Source organism: Triturus cristatus, chromosome 2_1 (genome assembly GCF_964204655.1).
Source record: "Triturus cristatus chromosome 2_1, aTriCri1.1, whole genome shotgun sequence".
Taxonomy (NCBI): domain Eukaryota; kingdom Metazoa; phylum Chordata; class Amphibia; order Caudata; family Salamandridae; genus Triturus; species Triturus cristatus.
Window position 1 is genome coordinate 864799196 of NC_140581.1, and position 23390 is coordinate 864822585.

At 44.9% G+C, this 23390-nt stretch overlaps 1 protein-coding gene across 2 annotated transcripts in view; it reads left to right on the forward strand.

Annotated features, from left to right (window-relative positions):
- The first annotated feature begins 1082 nt into the window (after positions 1-1082).
- Positions 1083-23390, forward strand: part of FXN (frataxin) — a 101919-nt gene continuing 79611 nt past the window's right edge. Inside the window, exon 1 of one of the 2 annotated variants that reach the window (XM_085632987.1) lies at positions 1083-1334. In XM_085632987.1, the coding sequence (XP_085489113.1) occupies positions 1209-1334 (126 nt within the window). In that variant the 5' untranslated portion in view covers positions 1083-1208. The remainder of the gene's footprint in view (positions 1335-23390) is intronic. The other variant, XM_085632988.1, reaches the window with a different exon arrangement.

Here is a 23390-nt window from a genome sequence, read left to right on the forward strand (position 1 = left end):
GGTTTTGTAAAAACTAAGAAACTAGGGTAGATCACATTATACTACAATGATAAGTGTTTGTTTTTCGTAACAATTCTTTAAAATTTAAAATATTATGACACATATGTCCTGAAAAAAGGTAGGGTTAACCAGCGAGCCCACCAAAACACTGTGGCAACACTTTCTGTAACACTTTCTATGTCCAAGATGTTCAATGTGATATTTAGGTTATATTATTGCTAATTCTATTTCCTTATGATGCTTTGTTTGTGGAACTTGTTTTAAATATTATTGTTATGACTTTGATGAGTTATTTATACAAAGTTAGTGTGGAACAAATTGTAGGAAAAACGCTGCAACTATGATGATGTACGGAAATCTTAATAATAATGAACTCCTGAGAAATGTTATGAATATGTAGTGTAAATCAGGTTTTCGATAAAGGAATAAAAAGAGTTTTGTAAGAAAATAACAGAATTGTTAGTAGTTGTATACAACACTGATGACTTGTATGTTGATTGAGACATGGAACGCAAAGTTGCACCTGCAGGTATAAAAGTAAACAGAGGGTTATCAGTAGTTGTCATATATATCTGAATTTATTGGTCCACTAGTAATTAGGGCCAATGAAATTGAAAAAAAATGTTTTAACATATTTATTTATAATTCACAGCAATGCCAACTAACTGTTCTTGTAAATGCAGAACAAAAACTGAGACAAACATAGTAAAAAACAAACACGGAAAACAAACTTGAATGTGAAACAGGAAATCTGGAGATTTTGAAATAAAATCGGGTACATTTATTTTCCCTGATTTGCACTGATGCGGAGGAAATCTTTGGAGGGAGGGGCAGCAAAAAAATTTAAAAAGTACTTTCGCTCCTGAATCGGATGTTTGCATGTATGCATGGTTTATCTCACACGTAGTTCATATTTTATTGACTTATCAGTTGTATTGACAAAAAAAGATGGTCAGTCCTCCTTTAATTTAATTAATTTAAAATATGCACACATTTTCCAATCAGGACAATTTGCCGTCAGTATTTTAATCAATTAAGAAAGACGTTTGTCAAAGCAACATCAATACAAGTTCTGTTTGCGTAGCCCACGATTAATTTCCCTCGTGCCCGGTAGAGGTCACCAAAGACTCGCGCATCTCAGAACCGTCAGAGGGAGGGGCAGAAGCAACTGCTGCTTGGCCTGGGGCAGAGACCTGCCTAATACAGCCATGCAGAGGACAGCCCTGGTCTTACTGCGTAGCGCGACTAGGAATGCCCGTACACACCGGCTAGCTGCAGCCTACAGAAACACATTAGGGGAGAAGACGACAGGGAGCACCGCACGCGGGTACACGGTGAGAAGCTCTACTGTGCCTTTGATTGCCATAATACTAGTGCTGCCGCTGCAGAGCCGGGTTCAGCGAGACAGTACATTATGTTCACTTCCCAATCACCGTGCATGACGGGAACCCGGAAGAGACGTGAATTGGGAAGGCGCTTTGATACGTAGATGTCTCGGCCATCTTGTAGTGGAGTGTGACTTGATATTTTAGTAAAAGTTAAAGTAGCAGTATGCAGTTGAACTGGTAACGTCGCGACATTTCGTTTGTAAAATTACTTTATTGTATTATGAATGTGATAGTTTTCTATAACAGTCACAGAGATTCGTTCTATTCTAAACAGTTGACTGTGATACGAGAATGTCTTTTAATATAACAAATATTAGAAATCTCCACAAGGCTTTTGTAGAAGTGGCAGAGGTTATTTATTTTGAAAGAAAATCCCCGAATTGTAATGGATAGAATGATCTACAAACCCAAAACTAATTATGGCAGCTAGTCGTTTTAAATGCCAGGAATAATAAGACGAGAGCCCAGCCAAACAAATGTACGTATTTATTTGAAGTTTAAGGGGTTACAGTCCATATATTGGCGTACTTTCCAACATTTCTGTAACCAAAAAGACGTATTATTTGAAAAACCCTTATTAACACCTATCAACCGACTGAAATTGATGTCACACGCCCTTTGTCCCCGGTGGAGATCACAGAAAAGCACATGAAGTCTCGGCGAACAATTGTTACCAGGGTACAACTTTGTAACCTGCAAGTTAAAACAGAGAAAGCACCATACCATTTATTCTAAACCGATTCAAACTTATAGCTACAAAGTTCCCTAGGTGCTCCTGTCCTGTTTTTTTATCTTTGAATTCTAGGACTCGTAGTCCCGGTTTTTGTAATGGAACACACATAGTGCCAATATCGGCAACACACCCCAACCGCAAACACAGCAATACCATAATAAAGAACTCACAAGACACATTGGTTGTTGGAGAAAACATTGCTGCAGGTTTATTTTGCATAAGAAATATGCCAACATGGTGGGTCAACTTAAGGGCGATCCAAGGGCAGGCAGCAGTGACACCCCTAAGCTGCCCTGCCCACCTGAAGAGACAAATTGCACTGTGGCCTAACTAATCGGTGCGGCGATCCAAGGGCAGGGCAGTGACATCCCTAAGCTGCCCTGCCCACCTGAAGAGACAAATTGCACTGTGGCCTAACTAATCGGTGCTAACCAATTTGGGGGATTACCCGTTACATCCTGTGGACCACCAGTCCACCCATTTACTCACGCCCCTTGAGGGGGCAGCGTGTATCCAGGCAAGCCCCCGGCTGCTCAGGTTTACAACCGCCCGAAGGACTAACAGGGCGCCGTCGTTCCTCCAGTGTCCTCGCGTAAGGACTTTCTGGGGTTGTTTGGCATTTGCACCCTTCTTGTGCTCCTGAAGAGGGTACCCCTATGTACCATTCTGCCTCTGGATCCCCCTATAACCCCACCTGCAACACAAAATAACAAGTTAACAGCCTTCCTACCCTAGCCACCTTTCCAGCCAACATGCCTGGTAAGCCGTAGGGAGGGAGACGGCGTGATGTCTCGGCGCAAAAAGGATTGCCAGATGGTTCGGGGAGATAGATCTACCTGGCCCCACACCCACTGGCGTGCCGGAAATTACGCAGGTAGCGCCGGATCCAGGGGTCCAAACACTAGACATGTCGGGGTTTGTGCCCTGATGTGGCACTAAGGTGGCCGTCCTATGTGGTCCCCTGCGTCGGCCACGGCCAGCCTCATAGTGCCAATATCGGCAACACAGCCCACCCGCAAACAGAGCAATACCATAATAAAGAACACACAAGACACACTGGTTGTTGGAGAAAACATTGCTGTAGGCTTATTTTGCATACAAAATATGCCAAGGGCAGGCAGCAGTGACACCTCTTAGCTGCCCTGCCCACCTGAAAAGCCTAATTGCACCATTGCCTAACCAATCGGTGCTAACCATTTTAGGGGATTACCCCTTACATCCTGTGGACCACCAGTCCGCTCATTTACTCACGCCCCTTGAGGGGGCGGAGCGTATCCAAGCAAGCCCCCGGTTTCTCAGATTTACAACCACCGAAGGACTAACGGGGTGCCGTTGTTCCTCTAGGGTCCTGCTGTAAGGACTTCCTGGGGTTGTTTGGCATTTGCACCCTCCTTGTGCTCCTGAAGAAAGTACCCCTATGTACCAATGAATTGAATTGAATACACACTTATATAGCGCATGGCTACCCAAGGGCATCCCAGCACTTATTGTGACATCTTGAAAACAAAGAACTGAATCACGGAAAGAGAAAAGTTTTAAGCTGCTTCCTAAATTTAAGGTAGCTAGGTTCCAGACGTAGATAGTCTGGGAGCTGGTTCCAAAGCTTGGCAGCGAAGTATGAAAACCGCCGACCTCTAGTTCGTGACCGCTTGATCCTAGGAACTGCGAGTAGTCGTTTGTTATTGGATCTCGGAGTCCTATTAGGGTGATATAATTGCACCATTGACTGGAACAGCGGAGGGCCCTTCCTGGAAATAGATTTATGAACAAGGCACATAGCTTAAACCTGGTTCTGTCCTGGATAGGGAGCCAATGCAGCAGGCTAAGGGCAGGTCTGGCTGAGCATCGTTTGGGTATATTCATAAGCAGACGGGCTGCGCAGTTCTGGACAATCTGTAGTATCATAGTAGTTCCTTGTGGAGCACCCAAAAAGACTGCATTTGCATAGTCCAGCCGAGACCATATAAGTGCCTGGACTTATATACGTCTAGCATCCAAAGGAAGGAGGGGGAGGATCTTCCTTAACATCCCAAGGAGTCCATAGCAATTAGCTGTAACTTTGCGAGCTTGTATTTTAAAATTCAATTTGCAGTCCAACCAGACTCCCAAACTCTTGATTTCTTAGATGCTGGAGGGGGGCCTAGGCAGCTAGGCCACAAAGAGTCTATGTTCATAGGGGCTGAGTGGCCTACAACCATAAGTTCTGTTTTTGCTCCATTCAATTTTAGGGATGACATGTCCATCCACTCAGAGACCTTCTCAAGGCATGATGTTAGACCAGGCACAGATTTATCTTGCTGACTAAGGGAAACCACCAACTGAGTATCGTTGGCATAGGTGACAATGTGGATCCCCCAATGAAGCACCACATCTGGAAGAGATCTCATGTAGATGTTAAACATGGTAGGACTTAAAGAGGATCCTTGGGGGACTCCACATAGAGGGATTTGCTCTGAAGAAGCATCCTCCTTATAGACAGCGAAAGATCTGTCTTCAAGAAAGGACTGCAACCATTTCAAGGCGATTCCTGCCACCCCCACCTCCCCGAGTCTTTGGACCATAAGTTGGTGATTAACAGTACCCTTCAGCCTCTGGATCGCCCTGTAACTCTGCCATAGCTCTGGGTGTGGCACCCGTCACACCCAGTGCCCCCCACCAAGACATGCATTCTTACTTGCACCCTGCTGATTCTAGGGCATCACCCAGGTCGAACAGGTCCATGCCCACTCTAGACAAATGGACCCCATCCACATCAAAACCTCCTGTGGTCTTGGCATGCAAGAGTCCGTGTCTGATAAAGCCAAAACCTCTCTGTTCCGTGAATTTGTGTATGGCGCTGTTTATCCTCCTACGAGAAATTTCAACAGCCTCTCCATACCTGGCCCCATGCCAAACTAACTGTGGTGTGACCTCGGACCACAATATTTCACATGCGCCTAATTGGTTGCTTAACTTACTCATTGTGGATTTCATGTTTGTAGCAGAACCTTTCTACCCATGAAAGTCAAGTCATTGCCTCCCAGGTGGACGAGCAAAATGTTAGGGGGCGATCCGCCTCCCACTAGTCTGTGCCGCAGCTTCTTCAGCAAGCTGTGTCAACGCATGCCTGGAAACCCCAACCAGACTATCTCAGTGAGGAAAACCCATGCTTCCAATTCCTGCTTTCGGCCCAGTGCGCCACTCTAGCGATGCAAGAATGACCGATCACCCACACCTTTGATCCTGGCAAAATAAAGAAATGCTGAGTTGCAAACACCTTCTGTTGAAAACACTGCACACAATTGCAATCAAATACTTTGCAAGATTGAACGTGATTTGTTCAGAAATCACACTGCACACATATCAGCTCATGGTGCTTAAAAGCGCACTGTGCCCCCGGGGACTAACGGGAGGATGTAACGCTTGAAACGCTGAGACTCCCACCGCCCCACCTGCCTGATGATGTCCAGTGACATGCCAACTTTGAATGCTGAAGTAGCTGCCCCTATCCTAAAGGAATGGCTGCAAAAACGCTTGCCACCTCCCGTGTTACCAGCACTAAGCATGACTTCATGAGTTGTTCCACCTGAAACTTAGTAAGAGGCGTACGGTCAGCCTGGATAAATAAGTAGCTTCCCCCCGGGGGCGAAGGGCTAAATAAGCAGAGACCAGGCTCACAGGGCAGTACCTCTTATCTCCCGGTGGATGTAACCAGATCACCTTCCCCAGCCCCACCTGGTCTTTTTTGGCTCTCTTAACTAGGATTCTCAGAGATTTACCTGTGAGCAAGATATCCTGTCCCCCTATTGCATTCCCAGACCTATCCTTCTTAGCCCTGGCCACTAATTCACTTATTTTCGGAGCCCCAAAAAACGCCAGGCTGAAAGCTGCTGAGAAGAGGGCGGCTTTGAAAGGAGAAAGGGTGGCCCTGTGTACTACATCGATCATGTCCTGTAAGGTTCTGAATTCGATGGGGGACCTGGAGTCAGGGATCCGATGATCTCCTCTTGCCCAACCCTTTAGCACTGCCCTGACGAAGAATAACTTTGTGGGATCTGGCTGGCCCTTCAACTTAGCATAATGACTCACTGCAGCCAGGTAGCCTGAAACCCAGGAATGACTCTTGCTCTGGTCCTTAGCTCACACTATAAAGGTTTGGACCTTGTGTTCCAAGGATGTTGTCCCTTCCTCCCAGGCCCCAACAACCATGCAGAAAATAGCAACACAAGCTTTGTAACACCTCTTGATCCCTGGTGCTAGGGAAAGCTCGCCTAGCTCCCTTAATCGTTGTTCAACTGAAGAAGGAACTACTATGTCTTAACCCCTTGTTCCCCCAAATTTTTGGGACAGCAGTACACTAGTTAGATGATAGCTTCCATAACCTGCCTAGCTACCGTGGAAGGTAAATTCTTTGAGCACCTATTGCAGTCACAGCACCCATTTTGGAGTGACCACTTACGGAGACTGCCAGGCTTGCTTCGCTGCAGGATCCCGTTACCCGTCCTCCCACCTACAGGGTGCACATCTTTTATGGACAAAAGGAAGCTTTATTGAAAATCCACTCTATTGCTGTTTCCTGCCACTGTACCCATCTGCCCATATGTGGGCACATGTGAATGCCTATAGCATTGCAGGTCCACCGCCATACCCTCTAATGCACTATGGTGAGGGGGGAGAGCCCTGCACCCCCGTATTCTACTTATTCGATGACCATATCGGATGCAGACCCCTCACCGTTTGACTTTGATTTTGGTGCAGTGTCGCCATGCTGATGCCCCACCCTGGCATAAGTCGTCCAATTCCAAACTTCTGTTGAAGCATACCAGAAGTCATCAAAAGGGTGGGACAGAAGGAGAACCATATGTACAGTGCCCTGCCTCGAATAAATGGAGCTAATCTTTTACTATCTTGTAGCCTTTTGTGCTCTAAACCAGCGTTTCCCCCAACTTTTGGAACCACAGCACACTTGTTAGATGAAGACTACCAAAATCAGCATAGCTGCAGGTGAGTAATTTCTAGCTTAACTGAAGCTTAACTGTGGTGTGTCCTGAACTTTTATGACTGTGCAACTTGTACCCTGCCTTAGAGGCTCCAGTTAACATGCAGTGTGTGTCATATCATGAAAAGGCAGACCCAACTGTCCGTTCTAGGTTGGTGACTATCCCACTATGCGGTGTGACGGCACAACTATAGATGAGCTTAGAAATATATGACTTGAAGCCAGGGTGTTGTCATGTATTTGCCATGTGTCCCTCCGTTCTTACAGGGAATCTGAATGATACTGATTAATCTGTATTCTGCCCCCAGTCTTCCCAGGCTGTTTAACTGCTAGCAATGTGAGCCTTTGCTGACCTTAATGGGGAAATCTAATGTTTGCAACTTTAAATTTTTCGCCGCCCACCTTAAAGTGCTTGGTTGTAAGGAATTAGGTACTTAACTTATATCTCATCCCTCTGAAAAGATACAACAGCCTGCCGTGGTCATGCAAACCTTAATAAGCTCAACATTTCACCATGGCTGTAGCTCTAGATGTCTCTGAGGGCGGTAGTTGAACACAAGACAAAGGCAGTATGCAAAGTGAGAATGGCTCTACTTCATCCTAATGACCAGAAAGACACATCAAACCCGCAGAGACAAAATGAGGTATGCTAGCCTGCACCAAAATCCGCTTCCCCCTGCTCCTGCACTGGGAACATTTTGTATGGAGGTGACAACCCCTCAGCCACTGAAACTCGGATGAGATCAGCTGGCTGAAGCTGCGACTAAATTGCATTACAGTTGTTTGCGCCCAGGCCTGTTTGAAAGTAATTGTTTTTTATTCCATTAATATTGTTGTGCAACATACTTAACCTATTGGCTTTGCCCATCATTGTTCATACAGTGAAGGGTGCATGCCTTGCATGCCGAGGTTTGGGGCATAGGTACCCTGATAAGTGCCGCCACGAGTCCCAGGTTGCAACAAAACGTTTGCATGAAGACTGGTCGTCGGTATACCATGACATGCTGTCATTTGGGCCTATGTGCTACTTTTATGAGTAACCTTTGTGAACGAGGCTTGTGTTGTTACTGTTTCATTTTTAACTTGCTTGGTGCATTAGTGAGAGAGGCCAGTAATGCCATTACCGAGAATGTACTTATGTGTGTTGTGGGGACGTGCGATTGTTTGCTTACTGATGCTGTTTAAACTGCAGTATCTTAAATCCTTCCTGAAAAATGCTGCCCCTGTCAGTGCCTCACCCTAGTCAGTGAAACCAAATGTAGGGACACCTGCAAGGCTAAGCCAGGGAAGAAACCCCCCCGCCCCCGCGAGCAGGCCAAGCATCCCGTGCTGCATGAGCTATCCGTACTGTCACTGCTACATAACAGCTGTTGGGAACTCTCCCTCATCCTACTTAGTCAAGCTGGACCTGCACAAATTACAAGTCGAAAGATACTTGTCCGGGGGCATATCTGAATAAGACAACTCATCCCTACTAACTGAACAAAGTATTTGAATAACCACTCTTGTTCCTCCCTTGTCCAAATCGTCCCCATTGGACTGGCACAAAGTGGACCTTCAGGAATATTTAGCAAGCACCCTATTCACACGTGCCATCCACACGTTCAAAGGTACTTTGTCGTGTCACCAGGAGGCCTGGTGAGTCTGGCCCGAACACTTGAGGCCCTCTCTTCGGCATTGGAACAAAGCATTTTAGCCTGCATAATTGTTTGCTTGGCCTAGACTGCCACATGGTTCTTCCTCTGTATCCATATGTTTACTCAACACATAACCTGACACCTACAGCAATTCAGGACTATTGGCTTTGTCAATGGTTGTTAGTTGCCTAGGTTCATAAGCTCCAACTTATGGCTTCGCTGTGGTTATACCCTACAAAATTAATCTTACACCTACCCGCCAGTACTATTGGCTTTGTCAATGCCTGTAAGTTGCACAAGATTTCCAAGCCCTAATTATGGCTCCACTGCATGGCTCGCTTGCATCATGATTAAAAGACATCCACCTTGTGTACTCCTCTGTCTCATAGGAACCATCCTCAACGATGCATGTCCACTCCACGCCAGTGGAAATCATTATCTGAAAGGATCAATATTGGCGAGTAAATCATTAAAGTCTTCTCACATACTCCAAATTCCTAATATCCAACTTTCTTTGTTTGAATAAATACATTTGGAGCTGCATCATACTCAACGCGTTTTGGGGAAACCATCTTAAGGAGAGAACTCATAGGCCATTGTGAACAGCCCTTGCACCACCTTAATGGTGTTCAAATCATGTTCTACAAAAGCAACACTACACCTATAACACACCATTTCAATTGGCTTTCAATGCCTGTTATTTGCATAAGATAAATAAGCCACAATTGTGGCTTCCTTGTTTTGCATAATGAAAATTGCTTTCATTCTGAAATGGTGGGACTGTGTCGCATTGAAGTTTTAAAACTGAAATAAATGTCTTGCTTTAAATTGAACAGCAAGTTCGACATCAAATGAGACCATTACTACTAAGCAGCTTCACATCGTGTGGGTGAAAGTCAACGGGACAAAACAAGAGCCAACCTGGGCCATCCACACCCCCCAAAAGGGCCCATGACCAACTCCACTCACCAGCCCAGCGCAGCTTGGCCCATCACGGTGTGCGTAGCACCCGTGAATAGCATGTGCCAAAATGTGCTCCCCTGACTCTAATTGTTGTGCAAGAGCTTAGCCTGGCGCCCCATGCCCGAATCACGCACAGGCTGTCTCAGCAACAGGTACCTTAACTCTATAACACAATCTGTTGACAACGCTGTCAATGATATGCTCCTTCTTTGTCCACTCCCTTCCCAAATCACTCTTTCACTCTTTCATCCTCCTTCCCCCTAATTTTTGGGTTCCCAGTTAGATTTACCTCTCTGAAAGGAGATGCAAGAGCCTGTGAGTGCTAGTGGCTACGAGTATTGTACAGGTTCAAGACTCCAAGCAGCGTCTGTGTACCAACAGTGTCTGCTCAAGAGCTCTTTTAGATCAACCCACTCGGCACATAGACATCTGGTGCCAGCCTCTCAGGATTTCCTCTTGAAAACACTCTCTCCACTGCTACATTTCTCCTCTTAAAATGCAACTCCATTAAAAATAAAATAAATAGTTATTTATTTATTAATAAAACAGTTTAAATGGTGCTGGTTACCTTGAAGCAAGGGAGCGCTTTTAATAATAACAGTAGCATGCAGGTTATAGAAGAAACAGGCCCGAGGGTCAAAATTTAAGAATGACAAGAACTAATAAATAATGAAGACCAAAGTAAGGAGGAAGAAGTGGGAGCAGAGAGGAGGACAGAATATTGAAAGTGGGGATGGAAGTGAAAGTGGAAATGGAGTGGAAGAGAGAGAGAGTCTGTTGTACCCTATGACAGGTTGACACAGGAAGCCAGGTAGAGTTTTGTAGTTTTCATTATTAGTTCCATGTTGCAGGTACATCAGTCTCCATTCCAGTTGACAGCCTTCACTCCAGCCCCACCAGGAGCAGCCTCCCTGCTGCTGAGCCCATCTCCAACTGTCACCACTCATCCACACAGGCACCCAGGCATTCCATTCATCACAGTCACACCAACATTCCGATACCATCTCTCACTCTGGCTGAGCAGCTGGGAGAAAGCTAGGCTGGGTAACATGCATACACATTATGAGGATATAACATTATCGGAGTGAAAGTAGATGGAGTCGAAGTGGGTGAAAGGGAAGGGGCAAGGAAGAAGAGGAGAGAGAACCTTGCCAAGTGCCACCCATCACGGGTCAGAGTAACGTAAATCATTATTCATTACTGCATTCCCTCACTCGCACCACATTGTTGTGTTCTTTTGAGTTCTGCATCATTTGTTCGCTATCCTTCGTTATGTCTAAAAAGTTTGCCATAGAAGTTTCTAACAGCTTTTAACTGGTGCCTTTGCCTGACTGTATAGCCGGGGACTAAGGAGAGGTCAGGATTGTCATGGTTACATAGCGAAGCCCACATTCAATCACTTGGTGAGCGATGTGGTCTCCTTATCCTCTGCAGAATTCAGTAACACCACTAGCTTTGTAACACCACTCTTTGATAGGAAACCTTAAGTGAGTAGACCCTCAGAGTATCTTACCTGGAAGTTTGTTTTTACAAGGCGTAGGATTAGGTCAGGACGTGTTGCTGAAATAGCTGCCATTTCATTTCACTCTTGAATGGTGTGTTCTGACAGGGGGTAGAATGGAATTCCACAGCTAGAGTGCATTCCCAGTGAAGGATTGTTTGAGGGTGATTTTTTTCTGCAGAGTTTCTTAACAGTATGATATCTGTGCTAACATATTTCTTGCTGACTACCTGGGATAACGAGTTTCGTGGATAGATATTTCAGAGCTTCTGGTTGGAGAGATTTCAGGAAGGAGCAAGTGAATTTAAGAGTCCTAGCTTCGACCGAAAGCCAGTTTAGGGTGGTCAGGATTGGTGACATACAGTAGTACTTCCTGGTTCCTGAGGCTAATCCAGCTGCAGCGTGTGGAGTTGCCATGAGGGGAGCAAGATTTGGCTTTCGCTTTCCAGTTAGTGTGTTGCAATAGTCCAATTATGAGGACACTAGGGACTGGGATAACATGTTTATGATCTTCAACAGGATGGGCCACTTTATTTCCATGTAGAACGCTAATTTGGAATTGTGCTCCTGTTTGAAATGAGTTAATATGGGCTTGAAGCTTGAGATTCTTATCCAGTACGACGTCCAGCTATGGGAAAGTGATAGTCCCAGATGTTCGAGGTTATTCTGCCACTATTGCACAATGACAGTGCAGTTAGGTGGGTGATAAGTGGAAGTGCATGGGTTTACATTTGAAGTTTTGAAAAGTCATCCATAAATAAATAACATAAATAAAAGTCATAAATAAACATAAATCCATAATCTTAAAATTCATAAATAAACAACATAGATGAAGATGCATTACTTATCCTGGACAAAAAAGATTCCTGTCCTCTCACCCTCCTGGATCACCACAGTGTTCAGAATGGTGACCCATCCCATGCTTCTAGAGATGCTGATGAGAGAATGGGATTCAAGGAGTTGGTACTCAGCTGGTTTTCTTCATACCTTGACAACCAATGCTAATCCATAAAAATACCAAGTCCTGCTCTAACTCCACACCTCTCCAAAAAGGCAGACTGCAAGGCTTTATACATCCATCCACCCTTTTCAGTTTATACATGGAAACCCTCTGCTCTCTATCAAACAACTCTGTCACTGACATTTGCTATGTAGATGACAGGCAGCTTAAGTTGGACCACATAGAGTCAAAGTGAAGTCCCATATTTTCCCCCTGCGAAGGGAGAAAAGCAGCATCCTAAGTCTCCCGTGGAGAATAGTAAGTGACCTGGGAGAAGCAGGGTGTAGTTTATAGTATTTCCAGGGTGACCTTATCACCCTGATTAGTTGCTTGACAACATGCTGTAAACAAGAATTGTTGAAATGTCCATTTTAGTAATGGAGCTACGTTCAACCCAACACATCTGGCTTTTTGATCCCACATGTTGTCATGTGCGTGTTTGTCAATAGGCTTATGCTATAAGTTGTTTTGCCTATTGTTAAAGGCCATGGGCCCCATCTTAACATTATCAACACCCTTCACAAAGCACGTTGGCCTGACTTTCAATAATTGCATCCATTTCTATAGTTTCTAAAGGCTCATATTGTGGCATTGTGTTTTTATGGTCCGGCTTGACAACATAGCTGTCGGCAGACAATTATGTGAGCAACTCTCGAGATGGACTTTGGCTCCACCCACATTTTGGAGCCAGGAGTACATGTTTTGATTGGGCAAAAGTTGTGTGCTTCAACAAAAATAGTGCTTTTCCTCCATGCAGCTGGTATTATTTTGTTTATTTATCCAGCTACCTGAGGATGAACTTTCAAGGACACACACATGCTATTAAATTGTCTTAGATAACTAGATAATTTATGTTGTTTTTCTCTGGCAGCAGCGCAGATGGGAGAAGGGCAGTTATTAACCTACATGGATTTTTAGGTCGGCTTGACAGTGCAACTCTCACTTGACCTTTTACCCTTCACCAACCTTATTCTGCAGTTCGTTGCTTCCACACGCATACATGCCTGTTGCCATGCTATTTACTTGTAATGCTTCACATTACCATACAACTTTCCTTTAAAGCCAGACCTATTGGCTTTGCCAGTGCTTCTTAGGAATTAGAGTCTGCTAGCACACAGATGGTTCAATCATCCTTTGAACTGTTGGAGGTAGTCTGGGCTTAGGAGGTGTTGCCCACTGTGACTTTTTTCGAGAGTACATCTTTTGCCCTCCATACAGTGTACAAGGTCTTATTGTGGTGTGTTCCAATTGCTTTCCACCTGTCATTATGTTAAAATTTGTAATTTTGTTCATATTATTTAGCTGTGGGTATTAAAGCATATTTCCTTTTTCAAAGGCAACATAACTGACTTGACAGTAATTTATTGATGTCATTTGGTGCGCTCCTGAGTTCTGAGTTTGTAGCACTCAGTACCCCCCTGAGTCAACCTTGGACTCCTCCACCTCACTACCCTAAGAGTCAAGTGCTAGGGGGCGTGGCCAAAGCAGCACAGATGGGGGACACATCTTAAAGATGCTCCTTGAACCTCCTCTGCTATCCCTTCAAATAGAGAGCTGGGTCCTCGGCGCACTTCTCCAACCCTGCCATGCACTCACTTCAAATTTTGACCCCCAAGGGAGGTCTGGGTTTCGCCTTATTGTGGCCCTTGAGACAATGAAAATTGATGTGGTTCCAATCGCGATTTACAGATAGCGCAGGCCTGCGGGCACCAAAAGAAAGCATGTAACGGATCTCCTGCCTGATGTGGGTGTGGCTGGGGGGAAGGAGGATAGCCCATGGGGGCAAAGAAGTAAAGACGTATAAAGCGCCGCCTAGCCCGGAGGTTTCCCCCTTGAGTGCATCTACTCTCCACTCAACAGGGCCCTGGCCTGGGGCCGATGATAGGCGGTAGCTAACTGCGACCCACGGATCGCTTCTGGGCTGCAACCTGGACTCCCTCCCTGCCCCACTCCTTCCGGTGGATCCTACCTGCAGGGCTGCCGCAGAGGCTCGGTGGTGCCGAGTGTGGCTGGGAAGGCCCCTGAGACTCAGCCCCTGGAGGCGGCAGGGTCTTCCTTCCGGCGTTGTCGCCTCGCGGAACGTCCGCGGATCATTCATACTCACAGGCTCAAGCAGTAAATTGCCCCGCTTGTGCTGGACCTTTGCTCCAGGCCTCCTGCCACCCGTTGAGAAGATACTGTGACCTCCAATGTTCATACGGGCGGGTGCTCGCCCATTGGAAACCCAGTCCACCTGGCAGGCTCTCCCCCAGCTGCTCATGCTACCTCTATGAGAGCCTAGAAGTTAGCAGACCGGGGCCACACAATCTACTACCCCCTTCTAGTCTGGTGGATGGCGGGATGGCAGGGTATGTGGCGACCTCTGAATTGGTTTCGAATGGGGGAGGGAACAAGACCCCAGTCGTCTCCCACTTCTCATTCTGAAACAAGAACCCCAGACTCCCTAGCCACTGACCGTCACCTTGGCTCTCGTGCTGCCCCTGTTAACACTCTGGGCAAGCAGGCAGAGAGCAGGTACTCCCGTACCTCCCCTAGATCCTTGATGCCAACATCTGGATGGTCAAGCATACATACCTCTGAGGACCCTGAAGCCTGGCTCTGCTACAATTTGCCAATCTTTCTTTCCCTGTAGCAGTGTAAGTGAGTGACTCGGGGTCCCCTCCACACGACACAGTGGGGAAGAATGGAGCCCAGTCAAAAATCAAAAAATTCCCAACATGCCCTTCGGAATCCAATAAGCTGCTACTGGCTGGCGAGCAAAACCCACTGCCCTCTGTCGCAGATGCAACCCAAACACTACGAACCATCCAGGCCTCATGGGAAGCCCCCGGATCAAATATTTGTGCGGTTGGCATTGACGTTGCACTGCTCTGTCAAGACCTCCATGATGTGGCGGGGAGGGTGGTCTGTCATTGTCAAAATAATGAACTTTCGCGACCGAGACGCCATTCTCCAACAAGCACATATCAAAGGCAAGCATTATTTTCAATTGTCTCACATTATGATCTTCCCGGACTATACAAACTTGATGCAGAAACAAATCAAGTCCTTTGGTGTCATCAAGCCGAAACTTAGGACAATGTCACTTCAGTATATGCTGGTCTTCCCGGCGCGACTGCAGGTCATTCACAGGTCCTGCCCCCAGTTCCTTGATACTCGGGAGACAACCTGGGAGAGTGCAACCGCAAAACGGACCCTTCGACTCTACGAGCCCTCGGGCTGCTCTACCCAAACAAGTCAGGACTCGCTGCGCTCCGCTGTCATCAGCTCCCAAAACTGTCCGCGCCCTAAATCCAAAGGGAAGACCGGGCTGGCGCCAATGCTCTCCTGAGTCCTTAGATACTGGCCCCAGTCACTCTCAGGTTGCAAGTGAGATACCCCTTGTTTCCCTGAAGCCCAACGAGGCCCTGTAGCCCAACGGGGCAGATGCCTCTGATGGAGGAGACTCCGTTGGCGGCCCACTGTAACTTTGTAGCACCCTTTATTTGTATTTACAGGCCCTGGAATCAGATCTTGTTCTGACTTCTGGCTACCGACCCTACATAGGAGGAGGTCCACCTCAAATACTCTGTTATGTGTGTTACCCATCTTATTGAGGGATATTGGGCAAAGGATGCTTCATTGTTAGAAGTGTGGGTGGGGGTTGTTGTTGGGGGATGTTTGATGTGTTTATGTTCTGTATGTTTTACTTACTTTCATTACGATTGCTCCCGTATGTGCCTTACGCCATTCACCGCGACACTTACGGTGGACTTGCCCCCCATCTCTTGATCCTCTGTACCATCCCCATGGTTGAGTTTAGTCTTATCTCATGAAATGTCAATCGCCTACTGGACTGCATCAAACACACTGCGGTCCTCAGGTTTCTTCGGTGTTACCAGCTGGGTGTTGTGCTGCTGCAAGAGACTCCTCTCCTAGGTACCCTCTGCTCCTTCCTTCGTAGGTTTAGTTATGACCGTGCCTATCATTCAGGCTCTAGAAGGGGGTTCTCGAGGGGTAGCAATCCTCCTTAAAAAACACTTCCCCTTGGTGGTTGCACTAACCATACATGAGCCTCGTGCCAATATGTGGGAGCGATCAAGACATTAGAAGGGAAGGCCTACAACCTTTTGAGCGTGTATGCGCCTCCCCATTTACATGGACAACCCTTCCGAGACCTCACTGAGGTGGTCGCTATGTTACCATACAGGGTGCTACTCCTTGGGGGGATTTTAATGCCACCCCACACCCGGACATAGACATATCTGCCCCCCCCCGCAAGATCATAGAGTTCTATCCAGGATTCTTGGATACTAAGTGGATTCCTTGGAATTGTGTGACATTTAGTGGGTGTGGCACCCACAGGAGAGAGCATGCACTCACACTTCCGCATCCAGGAAAATTATTTCTCGAATTGACCACATATTTCTCCTGGATGCGGATGAGACCTCCACTTTGGCTGTTACTATGTTTTCCTTGCGGATTCTTTGGCCATTCCTCCCTATTGCGTTGCCTTGGAGTGCTGGTGTGGCGTGGAAGACCCATGTGGTGGATGAACGCCTTGTTCCTCACAGATGACAACCTCCTGGACCACCTATCCGAGGAATTGCATTCCTATTTTGAGACCAATGAGGGGACGGTCCAGAGGGCTGACACAATGTGGGCAGCAAGCAAAGCCACAATCTGGGGTATAGCCATAGTGCTTCTTAAGCGCATAGTGACAAACACTGGCGTGTCACGGAGCTTGAGTCAGCATACTCCGACTGGAGACTATGCCAGCTACAAACACAACTGAATCACTTGCTCAACAATTAGAGATTGACAGAACTTCTCTGCATCATCAAGCCTTCCATGAAGCCCGCTAATGTTGGTGGGCCTCAACTCAACATATGTACGAGTAGGGTGGTAAAAGTAGTTCACTTCAGTGTCTTAATTATTACCCCAGAGGCAATTGCGAATGTCTACGCAAACTATTACGACGAACTCTATGCTTGTCAACAAAGACCTGCTCTTGAACTGGCCCAGACACTATTGCCCACTGTTACCCTTCCCATCTATCTCCAATCCAACGGATGGCTCTAGATTGTCCCATCACTAAATACGAGGTCCTGGCAGCCATTTGAGAATTGAAACCTGGCAAGACTCTGGGCCCTGACGGCTTCCCTTACGAATACTAATCCAAGCTTCGAGACGTTTTCTCCCCGCATCTTCTTCGACCCTATAAGAAGGTAAGCGAAGCAGGGGTACTATCTTCCAGAGCTCGATCTTGTCACCATTATAGTCATCCCTAAATCAGATCACCTAGCGACAAGTTGTGCCTCCTATCGCCCTATTTTCCTGATTAATACAGATGTTAAAATCTACGCTAAAATCTTGGTGACTAGGCTGCAACTAGTCCTTCACTCCTTGATTTACCCAGATCAATGTGGATTTATGCCTAAACATAGCACCAGACACTGTATCTGCTGGATCCACATGGCCCTGGCTCATGTCAGTGACGTGGAGGGAGCAGGACCGTACTACTTCTGGACTTTGAGAAGGCCTTTGGTACTGTGGATTGGAATTATTCCGAGCTGCAATATATGGGCTTTGGTCTCTGCTTCCAGAATCTGGTTGCTCTCCTAAACTCGGTCCAAGTCCTCGTCAATGGTATGCTTTCTCATGAATTCCCGATCCGGCACGCAACTAGACAAGGTTGCCCCCTTTCCCCACTCCTCTTTGCACTAGCTATAGAACCCCAGGCTCATGTAATCCGCTCCGATGCGGGGTTGGAGATAGAGTGGGACACTGGTGGACAGCATCACATTTTGTGCAGATTATGTTCTCCTGTTTCTCGCTGAATCCGCCGCATCGGGCCCACGTGTGCTTGAAATTCTGCAACTCTTCGAAGATACCGCAGGACTCCTGGTGAACAGGGGAAAATCGCTCCTAATTCCTCTAAAGGATACAATGCTGTGATCAAATGGCAGTCTAATTTACATGTCTGCCGTCTTAGGTTCAAGTACCTGGGGGTTCACATAGCTACAGCTTTGGAACTCACACATAATCTTAACCTTACCCTTCTTCCGGCGGACTAGGGACTAGTCTAGCTGTGCCTGGTCCACTCTCCCTCCTAACATCCTGAGTTGAGTTGCATTGATCAAAATGATAATACACCCCCCCACTTCCTTTATACCCTGTAGAACTGAAGAAATAAAAACCTTTTAAGGGGTTCACTGATACACCTGGTCCTTTAAACCAACAAAGAAGAGATTGGCACGGAAGCTGTAATATCAAGAAAACAGATTTTTTAACTTCTCATGAGGGAGATTGCGTCACACAGTACCCTCAGGCCACTGTAGGAGGCATTCTAAGGAGCACAGAGAACAGGGGCCTTATATATGCATAGGTTACATAGTCAGCATAAAACCAAGCGGAGGTCCTGGCACATACAAACATGCTTATTAACTAATATGGTTATACAAAATGTGCTTGCTCAACAGAGTGGGAGGGAAGACTAAACTGCTTACATCAGTAAGAATAGCCTGAAAGTTCTAGACTAGGAGCAGGTGCATTCTACCAGCTAGGCCTTTCTGAGCATGTGCAAGGGTCTGGAAGAGGGAGAAAGCACATGGCTAACTAAAATGGCTGCCAGGAACAAAATGGCGTTTAGCTCATGCTAACAGCAATTCCTGCAATCTTTAACAGCCAGTCCTTTTAGCATGAGCTAAAGACATTCCTATGATCTAGATGGAACATAGAAAATATTTTGCACATTTATTCTCATAAATTCATCAATATCCTAATCCATTGCTAGGTGGGCATTTCTCATTCTAAATATTGTTAAGCGGGCATATTTAAGGTATAGACAGAAGCACAAAGGGAACAGAGCATTGGGTCATAATTAACATACAGATAGCAGGAGAGAGTAATGACTATTATTACAAACAGAACCATCAATTTTTTTCAACCCTAAGCAGAAAGCAAATCCTAGAACCCTCTAGTCCAATTCTATGTAAAAACATTTTCAATAGACTTTTCCAGTGTTCCTTTTATGAGGGCTAGAGTATCAATCATTATAGTCAAGGAAAGGGCATTTGTCAACTGCTCAGATGAACTTTTCTTTTGCAGAATAAACATTAATCCTAATGCAAATATTAAAGCAGTCAGACATATTATTACAAAAACAATCCTGGCTCCAGGGGACCAGGAGGACCACAAAGGGCCATAGGAATTAGGACGAGAAGCCGCAAAGGGCTGCTCCTCCTCAAAAATGGGACGACTAAAGGGGTACATTACTAACAAAAAGAAGTCCTTGGGAAATTGAAGCCGCTGTACAATCAGCCAGAGGGGAGTCTTCTCCCTGTGTCCGTTTGAGCCTCACAGGCAGGTTCCTGTTGTTCCCACGGTGGAGCTGCACAACTCGCAACTCAGGAATCACAGCCCAGTTTGAGAAGAAAGAGTCTTTCAACGATCCTGTCCAGAGTCTCAGGCAGTGCACCAGTTTTCTTCACTTTAATCTAACAGGCACCAAAGGCACAGCACCTGTACCCTGAACTCAAGTCCTTCCCTAACTCCTGAATTGCTCCTCTGGCACACTGCTCTTTCGTTGGGGCCACATATTGTATCCAGTGTGCCCAGGTATCTCTTGATCAACAAATAAAGATGCAGACTTTACAGCCAGCATTCAGGGGCGTGATGCTGAAGTACCTGAAGCAACCCTTGTTTCAAAGGGGGTCCCCTCAAGCAAAAGCCTCCTTGCCGTTATGGTCGGTCTGTGACTCTCAGCTGGGCATCAAAAACTGGATCCACGACTTCTCCTTTCTGATTTGTGACCCCATCTTTCTCCCAAGACAGTGGCAGGGGTACACACTTCACATCCCAGTGCTTCCGGCCTTCTACCTTCACTGAGGTCCTAGTTGCCAGCAATGCCTGTGCTGGTTCCCTTCACCTTGGCTTTAAGCTGGACTGGTGCTGACTCCTCAGGCTGGATCTGATGTCCGGGCCCCTCTGGTAATGGTTGTAAGGCAGCAAATATCTATTGGTGGACAGAACAAAAGGTCTTTAGACAAGGCATACAAATAATCTATCATCAGAGAGGATAGTCTCAGAATACTTCCTAGTCGTGGGGAGCCCCATATATTAGCAAGGCACCCAAGAACCACTTCATCTATCTGAGAGTAAAAATAAAACTGAACCTATTACACTATTTGAAGCAGCTAAGGAAGTCTATGTTCATTTACTAAATTCTAAAAAAAAAGAGAAAAACAATACAGACATACTCCAAAACCTTACATTTGTGTATTCCTATATTATTCATCTGAAGAACCTCAAGAAAAAAGGAAATGTTCTACACTTTTACTCATAAACTTTACATTACTTGTACAGAACTGCAGACACTTCTAAAATGATTTTTCTTTCATAAAGACACCTATATTGTACGCATAGGACCATGCTCTCATATTATAGGCGCAGCGGGAAAATCGAAAACTGCTAATTTAACAGGGATTCTTTTTACATAAAGAACTAAAAAACTCAACGTAGTGGGTACATAAATTTCTCCAGCAGAACATGTTGTAACAAACAAACTCCTATAAAACAATATTTCCCTTCAAAAATGTTTGCTGAGGATCACATGGGCGTCTTCCCTGTCATTATAAACCTTATGCATTCTACTTTTCACGATGTGGACTATGCAACATCATTTTCAAAGGAAAAAATCCTATTCACCAGCTCTAATAAGGGCTGTCAGCTCAATTACACAGACTAACTAATAAAAGACTAGCAATGCCCTTGCAAAACTGTATGTAGCATGAAAATAACATATAGTTTCTCCTTAAAGGTCAAATAAGGGAACAGAAATCTAGACTACTCATCCTTTCATAATTTCATCAGACAGGATGGGCAGTAACATGACGTATTTGTTTATTGATTTTATTAATTCTAACAATTTTAAAACAGTATTACTGAATAGCCAATTAAATGTCTCAAGGCTGTTTCCCAGACAGCTTAGACAAGCTCAAAAGAGAGTGAGAAAAAGAGAGAGAAAACATAAATTTGTCTACCCTTAATTTGTAGAGGAGCTAACCTCCTTCCCCCATTTCGACAGTAGGAAACCTGAAACAGGTTTCACTTCTGTCGACACTATCAACCCCTATTTGTGGCAGCTGGACACAAACAAACTTGTAGGAGGTAAATAGCACATTGAGCTAGCTAGAACACATTAATAACCAACTACCAATTCCTTTAGCAATTGTACTAGTGTAACATGAGGGCGCATGAATGCAAACTAAATCCCATTGCCTCCTTATCTCAATCCTTGCACAGTAATCTTTAAACTAAAACCAATATTTGTATATACATGGCAGAGGTATGCTCTAATCAGGGCCCATATATACCACTATATTTCCTTCTGTTCATATGACTGCACAAAAAACTTGTTTTTGCCAAAAATAGTAAGCAAAGCTTCTCTTTCTCTCCCTGTGCTGTCATCTCGTCTTTCAAAAATTTTCAGAGGTCAAAATGTCAAAGCAAACCTTGCCTTTAGCCCTGCTAGGCTGATAAATGCAGAACTCGACCTTTAACCCTTACCAGCTGTCCTATTTTGTGCAAGGCTTTCCATGCAGCTTTTCCAATTCAAAGCAACTTATTGAGACTCACAGCTGAAAAGCAGTCCTATTCCGTTGTTGTTTGCCAGTAATTTAGAGGTAGGATAATAACTTCTGCTGGTTTTTTATACATATTTTCAATTGTAAGCAGTGTGTGTGTGTGCTTTTCTAGCAGTATAGAGGTCAGCTGTTCATTCTATACTTGCATGTGTGCATTACTGAAGCCTGAGATCAGTTTGAAAACTGCCCTGAGTGGCAGAACTGCTTTTAAGCAGCACAATTTGCCCAAATTCGACTTTGGTGTTAGCGGCACTTAAAAATGAATAACGTACAATGTTTTTGCATATTAGTCATCCCCAGAGTGTCCCCTAGATATCCCAGGAATGGGGGATCAGAAATGTATAAGTTACACCCTTATAAAAATGAGTTTTGTATGCCTGGGTAAAGTGACATTTTCCATTTTAGTTCCCCCCATTGCGGTAAAGCGCTGCTTAAATTCAACTTTGATGCTAGGAGTTCACAGTATGATTATTAGGCATTATAGAGATTAAAAAACAAATTTAGTGGACTGATTTTTAATAAACTTTTTTTTTCACATAATCAAAATTCCCTTCTTTTTTTAAAAATAATGATCACTAACCCTTTTTATGGTTCCAATTATGAAAAGCAAGCCTCATTCCTTTCCTATCATATTTAAACACATTCATTTATCCTAAGCACAGAAGCCTTACTTGATATATGAAAAGTCTGCGCCACTTTTTAAAGGACAGTTATTATTTAACATCAGAACCACAGATATGCTTATGTAAAAAGGCTTTAAGAAAGGAAATCCCTTCTAATCTGTTATCTAAAATAATGAAACTGTCTGTTCTTAACTTTTAAAAATCATCAGTCTTTCATGCACGCCTTTAAACCATGGTTGCACTGACTTAAAATCTAGTTGACCCAGCATTCTCCTTGTGGCTTGTGAGCAGGAATAGCCATGTGCTATTTGCTCATCTGTGCTCTGACCGGCAGGCATCAATTTCGACGCCTTTCTCAGGTAAAAACCCTTTTGCTACATTGTAATGTCCTGAAAAAGTTTAATCTCTGTTGGTTGTGACAGACAGCTTCTTCTCAGTGAGAGAGTTTAAACACAGCTGTTTGAAAGCCCTTTTTGTGGTGCAGAAAATTTGAGCATGGTTGAGTCTATTTAAAACGGAGGCATTTCAAGCCAGCACAAAACCTATCGTCTTTTAATGTCGTGTTTATTTCATCACTCAGATGGCGTGAATGCTTTTTAATATCTAATACAATGTATCTAAGGAAAATGCTGTAACATTTTATATTGAGTCCTAGGTGTTTAAAGCACACAATTTCGTTTTTTCTTCCTTTCTATGAGGCCTATTTTATTCCTATTGATTGTGAATTCTAATTTATCTTTAGCATTGTGGCAATTTGCACATCCAGACTTTACTATTCTACTTTCAATGTGCTATTTAGCATATGTTACATAATTCATTTCTTGAATTTTAAAATGTAATTCTTTCAATAACATTTGCATAACAGAATGACAAAAACACATTGATCTCATTTCAGACATTTTCAGAAGGGGGTCATACACTCAGAACACACAATACAGCGC